The sequence below is a fragment of the Channa argus genome, chromosome 18 (assembly GCF_033026475.1).
Source record: "Channa argus isolate prfri chromosome 18, Channa argus male v1.0, whole genome shotgun sequence".
NCBI lineage: Eukaryota > Metazoa > Chordata > Actinopteri > Anabantiformes > Channidae > Channa > Channa argus.
The window spans coordinates 17954550-17969889 of NC_090214.1; the positions used below are offsets into that span (position 1 = coordinate 17954550).

A 15340-nucleotide genomic window follows, 5' to 3' on the forward strand; every position below is an offset into this window, starting at 1 on the left:
TGACCTGATTAGGATCCAAAAAGAACAATTGCATTTCCTTTGTGTCTGTGTGTTACAGGCGACAGAAACTTACCCCAAAATCAAAACAGTTAAAAGAAGAGTGAAAGTAATTCCTTGCTCCGAGGCCGTACATCTTCATCGACATTTCAGTCAAAAACAAGCCCAAAAATACAAACTCTGCCGAATCTGTGTGCAACAAAACCACGATAAATTGATTTAGTGGGCAGCCAACATCAAAGTATCTACATTATGAGTGTGTCTTTGCACGTGGATCTTACAGAGTGCTCTTGTCAGCCACTCGGGTTGGTCATAGTGGACTATGGCCACACACAAAGTGTTGAGGCCCACCAGACACAGAACGATCCAGTAGAAGCTCTGAGCTTTCACCATGCGTCGGATGAAAAAGCGGGTTCTTTTCTCCTTACGTCGGAAGTAAGACGAGCTGTCCATCTTACCACTGCTTTTCACACTGGCTCGACCAAATGGAGAGCCAGGAGGAGCTGGAAGTGATGACGAAGAGGTGAGAGAGGAAATGTGTGAGTGTACGGAGGTTAAATTTGTCACAGTTTCACAGTTTTCACAGTGAATCACTGTGTTTTCTTGTTATTTTGCTGCTGCTGCTGCTGTGATGAGCACAATCCCAACCATCAGCTCAGCTGTTGAAATTGCAGTTATTTTTCTGCCTGCTCAGATTACACTGTGTAAAGACACAGACCTCAGAAAAATGCCATGTTTTCTTAGTTATGTTGTTTTCAGCTGTAGATTATATTTTATTTTTTCTTTCAGTTTTCATTTTGTGCCATGTGTGACGTACAGTATTATTTGTTGGTGTTTGGAAGTCTTTGCAGTACAGAAATGAATACTTGTTCTCTAGCTCCATCTATGGTGTCCACTGTTTCTGTGTACGTTTCCTGATAAAACTGCACTGCAAGATTTTAAGAAGTTTACCAGTTTATCTACGTATTAATCTACTCGAGTTTATAACTGCAAATAAACTGATTGGGAAGGTTAGTGAAGTTTTTGACACAGACTCCAAACTAAACTAAAGTAACAATACTTACCCAAGGCAAAGAAAGATGAGCACAACATCAAACCTGAGCACACTTAAATTTTACTTGCAGCTGCTCAATTAAAACTATTCACGTAATATCACTGTGTCGCGCAGCAGAACTGCAGGCATCATGTGTAACCTAAGTGAGACGAAACAAAATTTGACTGTGCAGCGTATCTATTCCCTAGGCACTTTATTTTAGTAAAAACTGCTATGGGATGAGATAGTCATTAGAAAAAAGAAGCAACAAAATAGTTTCAATTACCATGCTTATGCTTATTTCCAACCCGCAGACAAGCAATTACATGTTGTCTTTGTGTGGAACCATGAAGTCCATTAATAATAAAAAGTCTCATTTAAATATGCTGCAGGTGATCCTCTATTCTCTGCTATTTTAAGTCTAATTAGAAAAGTTAATTATTCTTCTTTTCCCTCAAGGTGATATGCTCCTTGAGCCAACAGAAACCGCTTTAGGCCTCCAAATCCAGATGGTGCTGAAACTGCTTGAGTTTGTGTGTGATACTAAACAGCTAGTTTTAATGTTGAGGTGACGTGACATATTGATCTCGGAAATAGAGGCATAACAGTCAGAGGACACGGTTATGTTTATTGTAAAAGACAGGCTTGTACAGTGGCTTTTAACGTAAAGGTCGACTCTGTGAACGGACAGCATGTAAAGGTTAGAGCTGATCTGCTGGTGGTCGTGGGTTAAAAAGATGTAAAACTTACCAACGGAGGAGATGTCTGCAAAAGGGTCTTCCCCTTCCTCAGCACCAATCAAGTCATTTTTACCTTTCTTTGCTTTGCCTCTTTTTAAAACTGTAAAGAGAACAGCAGCGACACAAAAGGAAAAATAATAACAATATGATGTAATGGTTATGGAAAAATCTGATGTAATAGTAAGGTAAGAATGATGCTTTATGTTATAAATGCTTTCTTTAATATAAATACATGAAAGTAAAGAAGTCAGTTATGACAAGAAATTCTAATTCTATTTCAACAGAATGACATCATGGTATATAGTACGTGTGTGTGTGTGTGTGTGTGTGTGTGTGTGTGTGTGTGTGTGTGTGTGTGTGTGTGTGGTGAAGTGGAGGGCTGAGCTAATTGGAAACTATGAATACCAGGCATCAGTCACATTTTTTCGTTTGGAGATTTTCTGCCTTCCTGCTTGAAGACAGCCTCAGAATGAAAAACTGCCAGCATGACATGAATGTGATTGTAGTGCGAACAGCTCAGTGTTGCCAGAAAAGTGGGCCCGTTCTCAGCACTGATTTTTCAGTCAAGAGGGCTACTTGGAGGCAGAAACACTGCAAAAGTTAATTTCTTATGAAATCATTAATGTTAATGACTAAAAACTAAAATTTGAAAATGTTATTTTCTCACAAATTGAAACAATCTGAAACAATCCTACAGTACATATAATTACAGTAACTTAAATTTAGCTGTAAACTCATCTTTTATCTTTAAATTTCCTCTATATCTTATCAAATACTAGTTAAATGAATAAATCATTGTAGTAGAGCACAATCTCTACTGAGTAAGTGAGTGATGACTGATATTGTGCTTCGCTACTCACACTCATCATTCAGTGATGAAAGCCAACTCTACTTTTTCTGTAATGAAAACAACTGAGGGGTCTTTCTATGGCTGTGGGCTCAGACATTTTAAACCCCAATAAGCAAATAATTGAGAAATAAGATCTCTGGCTTTACTGGAATCATCAGCATGGATTTGTTTCCAGTGTGGGTCTGTGAAAAATGCATTTCCACATCAGTCTTATCTAGCTCAGTGTTTACATTTTAAAATCCGATGATACTGTCACTGTAAATCCTATTAACACTCACCAAAATGCCAAATCTGCCAAAATACCACCAGCAATTGAAACCCACTGTTAAATCAAAGATTAAAGTATATGTCAATTTTTCGCTAATAAAGTGGATTCACCCAGCCATCAATCTGAGAAATATGTAAATTATTACAGGTATTATTGTATGTTCCACACCAATTTCTTATTCAGGTGCAGTGACTTCCTGGAGTCCTGTCATCACCGGTAGGCAACCAGCAGGCACATATGGGGTTCAATTTTCAAAGTCTGAGTATGAGTATGCAGTTGTGCTGGTTTCACTAATTTTCATCTATTGCTGAAATGTTTCTATTATGAACTGTTTGTAAAAATACATATTGTTTCAACTAAGCCTGCACAGTGAAACAAGAACTAATTCAAATTCATGGTGAATCCGAAATTATATTTATGCACAACACACTGATGCTATTCAGAATCTATCTTTGGATGGAAATGATGAGTGGCACCTTTCTGTGCCTGCTTTACCATCAGCCTCCTATGGACCATTGTAAAGCAGACAACAGATACTCAGCCTGCTTTCACCTGGAAGGTTTTGTTTCCTCTTGTACCACGCAACATCCAACGGGGACTTCTCCTCTGCAATCTCATCCTCCTCCTCTAGCAACACCTCTTCTGCAGAGGGAGTGAGAATGGTAAAACAGCTTTTTTACCAATTTGGCATGCTTTTCTAACACAAAATACACCGGCATGTACGCTGTTTTAGAGATGTGTCTAACCTGCTTTGCAGATCCACTCCAAGTATCCAGTAAGCTCTCTCTCTATCTGCTGCTGCCTCCGAAGCTTCAGGAACTCCTGCCTCTTTTCCACACGCTCTCGTTCTTTAGCAAATTCTCTGTGGTAACATATTCATGAACGACAAATAAACAATGCTTTCAAATGTAAATAGCCAGGCAGTCAGGTCTGTCCAGCATATTACATTCCAACCATGATTTTATTTAACCTGTCTAGCACAATGTAACATGAATGACTGCTGTGCGCACAATTTTACCAGTGAACATCAGTTTCTAATAAAGACAGTCAAATCCACTAATTATAATAAGACAACAAATTGAAGTAATCTAACAGTGACTGTGTTATATACACAAAACAAAGACAGCAGGTATGGACCCAATTGCTGCTGGCACTAACGTAGCCCTAGTGGTTTTATGAAAACCCATTATCATTAACCACTCGTTCAGGGTCACCCGCACCTACGGGCAATTTAGAATCACCAAGTTAACCTAGCATGCATGTCTTTGGACTGTGGGAGGAAAACAGATTACCCGGAAAACATGCAAACTGCACACAGAAAGGCCAGAGCCAGCCAGTGGATTGAAACCAGGGACCTTCTAGCTATAAGCCGGCAGTGGTAACCACTCTGCCACCATGATGCCCAAGATGACAAGATGGTGGAATGAAATATAAAACACAGTATATTAGTAAAAGTGATTGAACATGTGATGGACATGCTTGTAACAGTACAACCAAGGGGTAAAATTTTAAAAACAGTCCCTGTCTTGGAATAGAGTTTTTCTTTAAAATAGAAAAAAAGCATCTATTTCATTGACCTCAAGAGAAAGCAAATATTTGCATTCATCCAGATTTTGGTGATACAAGGAGCTGTGAGTCACCGCAGGTCAGGATTTCTTTGCGACCAAATACAGAAAATGAGATGGATAGATCCAGGACCACAGAGGACCAGAATGATTAAAATTGAATTTATCAATTCACCATAAATTTTTAATGTGCATAGCCCAGTATGAATCATGGCACCCAATACTGAAGTGCTTTCAGATGCACTATTAAGTTATTTTACAGGAAACAATGTCCACTTACAACAAGAAAAGTCCACAAAGCGAAGAGGAAAAATTGGACCAGAATTTAAATACGATGCTGATTATAAATAGTTGACACTTTCTAAGAAAGTAAAACAAGAATATTTTAAACTCCAAACTTTTTGCAATGCAAATGGCATTTTAAAAATACTCTAATGCAGATTTTCCTTTCTTAATCAATGCAGTTGCATATTTTAGTTTAGCGGGTTTATAATAGGGTTGATAGGAATGATAAAGCAATGATAAGTAGTTTTGATTAGATGTGACCCCAGCTACAATCAGACATGACTATGGCTTACCCTGATAGGACACCCAGCACCAGGTTGAGCATGAAGAAGGATCCGATGATGATGAGGGGGATGAAGTAGAGCCAGTTCCAGGTGTTTCCTGCCACATCATTAGTCTGGGCACAGAAAAAACACAGAAAGATGACAAACTACCCTTTGCATAAATGTAGAATTAGTTTCTCGGCAAAACCAAAATACAAAGGTCATTAATACAAATAAGCATCTACTGTTAGGAAACGGTTTGAGTAAATCTTGTGATCTTGTGATCTAGAACTGATCCAGAAATAGTAAATGAATGTGCCCCAAATAAAAAGTAACCTGAATGATCTTTGATTTTGAATGTACCAGCTTGAGATGACAATGATTACATTTCATCCCACTATCATATTTCCCATCCACAGCTGTAAATAGGAGTATACTTTCCCTACCCTCAACAAAAACATTTGCCAACTTGCTTCACTAAAGAAAGAGTGACAACTTTTCTATTTGAAAAGCAATTAAAATAGTTTGTTGCTCATCTCTCTCGCATCCAAGTAATGTCCTGCGAACAAAAAGCTCAGTGCTCTATCACAGCAAAACAACAGTTTAATTCAACTGCTCGAAGCTGCAGCTCAAAAAACATCTATTTCGAATGAATTGTCACAGACAAATAGGTGTGACAATGTCGTCCTCCAATAGGGGGTGAATGGTTAAATGATTAAACTTTCACATTCAGCACACGAACACACACAAATATCTGTAAAGCTGTCTTTATGAGGAATTTCGATGGTATAATTCATTCCCTGGCCCCCTTTGCCTAATCCTAACCATCACAACTAAATACCTTTAACAAATAAATTTAAATTGTTAACAACTGTAACACAAACATCATTTTAACATTTAACCTTGACTTTTACATCAAGTCTTAACTCGGCCCCTGTAGTAAAAACTTAAAGCTGTCATCACAATTTACAACCATACGAGTGGACACACACATTACACACACACAGAGCTAACAGCTGTTCCCGCTGCTGGAAAAAACACCAGCCACTACCTGAATTTTGACCCATGCTATCTGATATATGTGGATTATAGACTATTATCTTATCCCTGTACACAGTATATCTATGTCTATGTTAGATCAGATGATAGAAAAGTAGAGTGTGCTGGGTGGAGCTGCAGGTCTTGTAGGTACACTGCACAAAAGCATCTATCAGGATCATGTATCCAAACCGTGTGTAATTGTTTTTACCTCCACATTTTACTGCATCAGTTCATGCCAACAATTTCGGATGAGGCTGAGATCAAGCTCTGGGCAGGTCTGTCAGGTTCTTTTTATGGATACAGCTTTGTGTACAAGCTTGCAGCGGATGCAAGGAGCTTTTTTCCCATGGCTCATATTTTGGTGCATGCTTTATTGCGAATGTGCAAAAAAGTCATAAAGGGAGACAATATGAGCTATTACAAGGAGTGGGAATGTGAACATTAGATACAAAAGTACTTATACATTGATTTTTGATGGCTTGTACATTTGTACCATCGGGGAATTATAGCCATTTTTGTACACACACAGCCATTTTTGGTGACTCATATTATAACAGCACAAATTGACATAATGGTAAACAAAGGAGTGTGTTAATATTTAGATGAAAACCATTACAGTCAGTGACGGCTGAACTGCTTTCCTCAGTGATGAATATCCTGTTTCTTTGCCTTGAGAGATTTTTGAGGAGATTTTGCCATATATATACTGGATTGAGTGTCTTTAGTCATCAACTTTAGTTGTCTTCCTTGGTCTTCGAGGCCTTTTGCAGCCAGTTAACTTTTGCTTTTTTGTTCCAATTCCAATGTTTTTGCTATCTGTCTCTCTGGTAGATTTGGTTTGTTGTTGTTGGTTATTTTTCTTTCAGACTAATGATTGCTACCTTCAATTGCATAGACCTCTTTGGACCTGATGTACAGGGAATGTTAAGAGATAACAAAAAATAGAGACGATGAATGCAACTGCTTAGTTTGTTCCATTATTTATGAGCCACCTAAAATGGGGGTGTGTATGAAAATGGCTGTAATTCCTAAATGTTTAATGACACACTTTAGTCAAACCCTCTCAATTAAAGCTGAAAGTAAATGGTAAATGGTCTGCACTTAGATAGCACTTTCCTACCTTACTGGTACCCAAAGTGCTTTATCCTGCTTCTCATTCTCCAATTCATACTCACAATTACACATACACTCACACGCCAATAAGGGAGGGGCTACGCAGCTGGCCTGCACTCACCAGGAGCAACAAAGTTAGGTTTCAGTGTCTTGCTCAAGGACACTTCAACATGTGACAAGAGGAGCTAGGAATCAAGTCAAAAGTCAGAACTTCACTCACATCTTGAGTGTTTTAATTCTCGCCTCAATTGGATTGAGATCTGATGACTGTAGAGGCCATTTGAGTACAGTTAAATTATTGTCATGTTTAAAAACCAGTTTGCAAGGATTTTAGCTTTTTGACATGATATGTTTTCTTGCTTTCTTGTAGCCAGAAGATGGGTACAATGTGGTCATAAAATAATGAACATTGTTAGCAACAATTACTCTGGTAGTCTGTGGCATTTAAATGACCTTCAATTTGTACTTAGGGGCCCAAATATGTACAAAGAAAATATTTCTCACGCCACATCTGAACCATTGATAGGAGATAGGATTTATCCATATTTTCATGTTGCATTTACACCAAATTCTGACCTTATAATCTGAATGCTGTAGAATAAATCGAGACTTGCTAGACTTTCTTTCGGCTGTTCCCTATCAAGGGTCACCACAGCCAATCATGTGCCATCTAACCCTGTCTTCTGCATCCTCTTCTCTCACACCGACCAACTTCATGTCCTCTCTCACTACATCCATAAATATCCTATGTGTGGTTTTCTGCTGCTTTAGGCCATTTGCTTCAAGGTTCAACATGTGTATTCAGAGATGCTCTTTCTGCATACCTCAGTTGTACCGAGTGTTCGGTACTGTCTTCTATAAGCTTAGACCAGTCTGGCCATTCTTCTCTGACCTCTGGTATCAACAAGACATTTCTTTCTCTCAGAACTGCAGCGAACTGGATATTTTCTCTTTTTCACACCAGTCTTTGTAAATGTTACAGATGTTTGTGTGTAAAAAATCCCAGTAGATCAGCAGCTTCTGAAATAGTCAGAAAGCTAGTAGTCAGAACTCTGATGCTGAGTTTGAACTTCAGCAATGTGCACATGCCTAAATGAGTTGCTGCCATGTGATTGACTGACTAATTATTTGCTTTAACGAGCAGTTGTGTACAGGTTTACCTAATAAAGTGTCCGTTGGGTTTATATGAAAACAGTTCTTCTAGTTAAAAGGTATTCTCTCTCAGTGTTGTTTAGCGGGGGTGGGGGGTGAGCAAGGGGGGCAGACCTGTGGACTGATGATCAGTGTGCAGCACAGTTATATTTTGCGGATACCATTGTCAAAGCGTTGCACTGTGCAGGATATAATTGTTAGGTAAGGATCAGGGCAGCTGAATCAGCTCCCTGGACATCCATATTATGTACCCGAGTATATGAGACAAACACAGACATACTGTACAATAGCACACCCTCTGCCTCAGCCTTCAGACTATAGGATGAGTAGCTGGAAAACACTTCTCTGTGTTGCTCTGGGCCATTCCTTTTTCTACATGTCCAGCATCTCGTCACTGTCTCATCTCATTGCTCGATCTCCATGTATTTCACCATGTCTCTCTTACTTGCTCCATGTGTTGTTAGTTTTTCTTAGTATAAATGTTAGTCAAACATGTTAATGGCCCCTCATTACCAGAGTTAGTTCCACTCATGTCTGTGCAATAGGTACAGCACGGAGGCCGGGATACAGTTATTGTAGCTCAGACTGAAGTTATGCAGCAGAGGGAAAAAATGTACTTGACTGTCCAAGATCACCTGTAAAGCTCATTAATATGTCACCTCTTGTTTATTTAACCATGAACAGGTTTTAGTAAGCTAAATACTGGATTTATTTCATGGCGCATAGCAGCCAGGTGCAAAGCAACTGACTGTTAGTTAAGGTTTGTCATATCAACTCTATAAAAGTTAAAATTGTATTTTCTTTCGTGATCTGCATGTATTTACTAATTGAGCATTCTGTGTTTAGAATCTAACAACATTCAGCACTTTCCTTTTGCAGTAGTAGCACATTTCTTAATGCGTCTTTCTCTGGGGAACCCAGCCAACCTGGTTTGGAGGAGAAAATGAAGCAGAATTGCACTCTCTTGTGTCAGCTTTCAGTCTCAGCATCAGCTGGTGAGGGGGAGAAGACTTTTCTCTCCTGTTGACATGGTCTTAATTCTTCAGCTGGCAGCCCAGGCAGCTGAGCTGAGTACAGCTGAGCTTGCACAAATGTTTTTTCAGCTTCTGAAACACAACGAGGTCTCTAAAAGCTCAAGAGCTGCTGGTTTTCTCAGATTCCAGGGATTCCACATGCTAAATACAATCAAGCCCACACAATCTGACTTTGTCCTTTTCCATAAAACTTTGTTTGATCAGCAGCTTTTTACACTATCAAAACACTTCTTATTCCTGCCAAAAGAGCATTATTTATTTTAATCACTTTAATAAATAAACAAAAGCTAAGTATCTGTTTGTGTATCTGAGTAAAGAAATGTCACTATCATAAAATGCTGTGCATATGTTCCCGTAAATATATTTTATAATAGTCTATGTTATCTATCTAGTGTGGTATATGTACGTTGGGGTCATGAACCCCCTAAGAGGTAATAATCATCATATTACTGTGCACTTACTGTTGTACAGATTATTTTAAAAGGTATGTTTTTTTACAATATTTTACTATTTCTTTTAAATACCAACCACCAATTCTGAATAAAATGTCCTGCTTTGGTCCTATAAGTTGGGCCAGTTCTAATTTTAAGAATGTATGGTATAGTGTCATTTATAACATTGGTCTTATTAGATTGTCCCACCCGTAAGTGCACTTGGCATGCAGCCATGCAATGAGATTAAACTAGACTGTATGCGCAGAGAGCAAATACAGGGCATATGGCAATGAAGGCTACTGGCTATACTAATCTAGTTCATCACAAAATTGTGAATGCACCATGTTGCCTCGAGCTAGGTACCTCTAATGACCCCATATGTTGTTCAAATGTCAGTATTACCATAATGTGCAAAAGGTCTGTGTATTCAACAACACTGAAAATGGTTAAAGGCAACCTAACAGTGGCTGTGGTGTTACTTGCATGTATGGTGGCTTCAAAATATATATAGACCTCTTCACCGCTTGCTTGATTAAAAGCAAAAAACAAACAAACAAACAAACCAAAAAAAAAACTAAAAAACCCAAGTCTCTCTTTAAAAACTGTCAGTTGCCCTCCAGGATTTCCTAGACTTTGTTGCAGCCTAAAATGCCTGATTCAATTTTGTGGCAACCTTTATAAAGGGCCATGCTGTATACTGTTAGAATCTGATAAGCAATTGTAAGATGTTGTGGTAAAACCCATGCTTTACCAAAAAACAGTGTACGGGAACAGAAACAAATGCTCCATGCTAGAGGTGAAATGGTGACATCACAAAAAGGTTCCCTCCTACATATTATATTGGGACATCTATACACTGAGCTTGATGTTTTTATATTTGTTCACTTGTTACTCCACTTTTTTTATTACCATGGGTCATTGACTGCTCTGAATGATCAGCAAGGAAAAAGCAAAATGCTTTCATACAATTTGGAGTCATACATCAAGTAGTTGCAGTGTGACAGTGTACTCCCACTCTCAGCTTACAGTGCTGCCACCATACACGAACACAGAATTTCTTTCTGATGGTAACGAAACCGTGGAGTAATGACAGGCTCTCTGAATCAACTTTGGAGCTCCTTACATTTCGGAAAGATTTGCAACAAGCAGTGGTGACTGGTCCAAACAGCTCTGGTGGCACAGGGAGCAAAAGGTCTTCAGAAAGACAATTGAGGTAAAATACACACACCAGCCACATTCTTATGTAAAAGGTATGTTTTTTTGTAAGTACTGGGTTGGACCCCCTTTTGCGACCAGAACTGCTTTGATACTCCGTGGCAGAGATTCAATAAGGTGCTGGAAACATTCCTTTGGAATTTTGGTTCATAGTGACGTGATAGCATAATGCAGTTAGTGCAAATGTGTTGGCTTGTTTATTTAGCAAATCTCCCTTTCATTGGATTGAGATCTGATGACTGTAGAGGCCATTTGAGTGCAGTTAAATCACTGTCATGTTTAAAACACACTTTGCAATGATTTTGGCCTCGTGATATGATACGTTTTCTTGCTGGAAGTAGCCAGAAGATGGGTACAATGTGGTCATAGAAGAACAAACATGTTAGCAACAATAATCTAGTAGGCTGTGGCATTTAAATGTTGTTCAAAGGGGCTCAAACATGAAATGTTTATGCACAATCTGAATGCTGCACTAGAAATCGGGACTTGTGAGACAAGACAACTTTTTTCTAATCTTCTATTGGCTAATTTTGGTGGTAAATGGTAAATGGCCGCTTATATAGCTCTTATATCCAAAGCGCTTTACAATGTTGCTTTTCATTCAACCATTCACACATACTCGCACACCAATGGTGGTGACTGCTGTGCAGGTGGCCCACCGGGATCAACTTGGAGTTCACTGTCTTGCCCAAAGACACCTCGACACATAGCCAGGAGGGCCCGGGAATCAAACAACGACCACCTTACCAACTGAGCTACAGCTCCACTTTGGGAATTGTACGCTCACTTTCCTGTTCTTAGCTGAGAGGAGTGACACTCGGTGTGGTTTTCTGCTGCTGTAGCCGGTTTGCTTCAAGGTCCAACATGTACATTCAGAGATGCTCTTTCTGCATACCTCACTTGTAACGCATGTTCTTTATTGAGCTCTGTACTGGTTTCTATAAGTTTAGACCAGTCTGGCCAGTGTTCTCTGAACTCTGGCATCAACAAGACATTTTTGCTCTCAGAACTGCAGCTCCTTGGATATTTTCTCTTTTTCACATCAGTCTATGTAAATCCTACAGATGGTTGTGTGTGAAAATCCCAGTAGATCAGCAGCTTCTGAAGTACTCAGACCCCCCTGTCTGGCACCAACAACAATGCCAAGTTCAAAGTCACTTAAATCCTTTCTTCCCTGTTCTGATGCTCAGTTTGAATTTCAGGAGATCTAGATGTCTTGACCATGTCTACATACATTGAGTTGCCGCAATGTGATTGGCTGACTAGTTATTTGCTTTAATGATAAGGTGTGTATATCAAAACAGTTCTTGTAGTTAAATGGAATTATCTCTCAGTGTTTTAGTTATTAGTCGTTTTAGTTATTGTTAATGACTTAGATGAGGAATTTCCCAACAAGAAGAAAAGATATACCGGACCACATCTACACAAATGTAAAGCAAACCAATTCAAGGCCCTCCCTAGCCCCCATGTCTGGCACCTGTTTATAGACCCAGAAAGTCTGTGAAGCCAGTGTTTCCTGAGGGAGCCACCACATCACTGCAGTACTGCTTTAAAAACACAGAGTGGTAAATGTTAAGAGCAGCAGTCACTCATAACAATGATGCTCTGTTCAGTACTGCTCATCCTGCTAACCCATAACTGCACTGCCAGATTAATTTCAAACCTCATCACCAAACATACCAGTGGTGGGGCTCATCAGCAAAAACGTAGAAGCACCATACTAGAGAGGTGGACCATCTTGCCAACAGATGCAGGAATCACAATCTCTACCCCAGTGTTGGCAAAAGAAAGGAGGCTGTGGTTGACTTCAAGAGAAGCTCTACTTAACACCACCCACTGACCCTACGATAGCTCTGCTGTGGAGTGTGTTTCTTTACATAGACCAAAGAACTCTGTTTAATTACTACGTCACCGAATATACTGTATGCACCATAATGGTAATCACCTACAGCAGACACAAGGACTGTAGCATCAATGTAGCATCTTAGGCGCTTACATTGCTAGTGGAATATGAGACCCTGTTTACATCCCATTGCACTTTAATTTGTATCTAAGATGACAATCCTGTTTCCCACTGTATGTTTGGTCATACTGTGGAATGACATGAATAAGTTTTGGAATGACAAAGTTTCTTAAACCTTGATTTAAGAAAATGTATTATCCAGGAAGTGCATGCCATTTTTTTTATTTTACCTTAGTGGTAAACACTTCACCTTCTGATAGAAAAACTTCTAGAATGCAATATGGCACCGTATATTACAATCTTGCATCAGATTTATAGGGAATGTACATTTCCAAACAGATAAAATTAAATTAAAAGCTCCACTAAATGAAATTTGTTTATAATTAATGACTTAATGTATGTGTGAACATAGATTCCTGCACTGGAATTTAAACTGAATGGTTAACAAAGTAGCTAAGAGATTGAAATTGGTCTAAACATGTTTGGTGTAGTTTACCATTATTACAGCAGGTAGCTGTTTTCAGCAAACAACCCACTGTACACTACCTACCCAGGACCAGATGGTAGGCACACAAATTAGCAAGTAGCCTGGGAAGAAAGTGGAATACTTAGCAGGTGGAATATACGCTGTTTCAAATAAAAGGTACAGTAATTGCTCTGTTGGTGTGTAAATGGATGACTGTTTGCTAACACATTACCTATAACTGCTTCATAAAGCGGTAAAATACCAAAGCTATGTATTTGTTGGCTAGTCTGATGCAACAGGACCATGCACATGTGTAAACTTTAGTATCTTCTCTTTAAAGCTGTTTCTCCAGTTAGCTACTGTACATCCATCTATGTGCACACACAGCCATAATAAGACGGTCATACAGCATGTAACTGTGTCTGTGCTAATTTGTTTTTACAAAGATTTGACAAACACCGTGAACAACAAAATATATGACCCTGACAGGGTCAAAGTGCACCTGCATCAGCGACTCACACGACCCTAATGAAATGAGAAATGCCTTTGACCTATCTCTCTCTCTCTCTCTCACACACACACACACACACACTACAGCCTTTACAAACATGTGGTTGAATTTGAATACAACACTTAATATAAAGCAGATAAAATATTAAATTACTTTTTTTTTTCAGTGTGAAGTCAGAACATGACACAGCAGGATAATTAGGGCCACTTGTAATTTGATGGCAGCCGTTAGAGAGAGAAACAGAGCAAAAGTAATGAAATCACGAGGAGTGAAATGAAGATTGCCACATTACCAACGCTGAGAAACCACCCCCACATTCAGCTGCTTCTACAAGAGTGTCACTTCCCCCCTAACTGGCTCACAGTGCGAAAGCAGCACTCACAGTGTGAATCAATATAAGGTTTTACTGACTTTTGTAGTCTACTGTCACGGCCACACTGCGATAAGAAACTATATACAGTGGAGTAGATCACCTAAACAATCCTAAAACGTTTGTGGTACATGTAAGATAGCATAATATGCTGTAGAATTCTCTGACACAATTTGTGTATTGGCTTTTGATAGCTGATAACTTGTCTGACTCATCTGACTCACCCTCACCATGCCTAGTACCCAGTCAACGGGCCTTTGTGCTCTGCACAAACAAGAAATTTAGCCTTATTGTAACACTGATTGTTTTTTGTTTATTTTTAAAAATGTATTTTAAAAGAGTGAAAACCTGAGGATGTGTTCCAGGTCTGAGTGAGTAGCTTTAAAAGAATTCATCTCAAAACATAGTATTCCCTTTTCTTAATACAGAGCTGTATTTAACTTGTCCAGAAGGACTATGGTGCTTACCCTTCACCTATTTTTCTCACTGCTTTTAAACAGAAAACTCAATTGCTGTAAAATGTATTTAATGTGCTCCAGTATCCACAGCAACAATGTGATGATTGGGTGAAAAGAAGTCAGGACAAGCTAAATTACTAAATAAATAATTCATTATAATAATGAATTATTCTGTGACAGGTTCAATTAAACCTTTGTTCACAAAAAGAAGTCATATTTGATCATTCCTCTGCTGGAAGGTGATAACATGCCCAAAAAAGAAAACTGCACAAAACAAACAAAATAAAAAATATATATACCGAAAGACCAAACCCCCACCTGCAATAATGTGTCTTCATATTAATATTCATGTTTCACTCTGGTTATTATTACAAGAAAATGTTTGTGTAATTAGGGGATGGTAGAAATTTGAAGTACATTCAAGCAAATGACAAAATAATTTGGCAAGATAATTCTTATTATTTTTCTCTGCATGGGTTTCAACTCTTTGGATGTGTATTCCATCCTAATCTGGCCTCCAGCCTCCTAGAGTTCCATATCAGTAACATCCACCATGTGGTTTAGCTGTTAAAGACGACACTG

General features: G+C 38.8%; 1 protein-coding gene across 7 annotated transcripts in view; it reads right to left on the bottom strand.

Moving 5' to 3' along the window:
• The window catches only part of cacna1bb (calcium channel, voltage-dependent, N type, alpha 1B subunit, b), a 140982-nt gene that overhangs the window by 63366 nt on the left and 62276 nt on the right, over positions 1 to 15340 (bottom strand). For all 7 annotated transcript variants that reach the window (XM_067485211.1, XM_067485210.1, XM_067485208.1 and 4 more), the window contains 6 exons: positions 5032 to 5135; positions 3635 to 3750; positions 3441 to 3530; positions 1781 to 1870; positions 279 to 500; positions 74 to 186 (listed from right to left, as the gene is read on the bottom strand). In XM_067485211.1, the coding sequence (XP_067341312.1) occupies positions 74 to 186; positions 279 to 500; positions 1781 to 1870; positions 3441 to 3530; positions 3635 to 3750; positions 5032 to 5135 (735 nt within the window). The remainder of the gene's footprint in view (positions 1 to 73; positions 187 to 278; positions 501 to 1780; positions 1871 to 3440; positions 3531 to 3634; positions 3751 to 5031; positions 5136 to 15340) is intronic.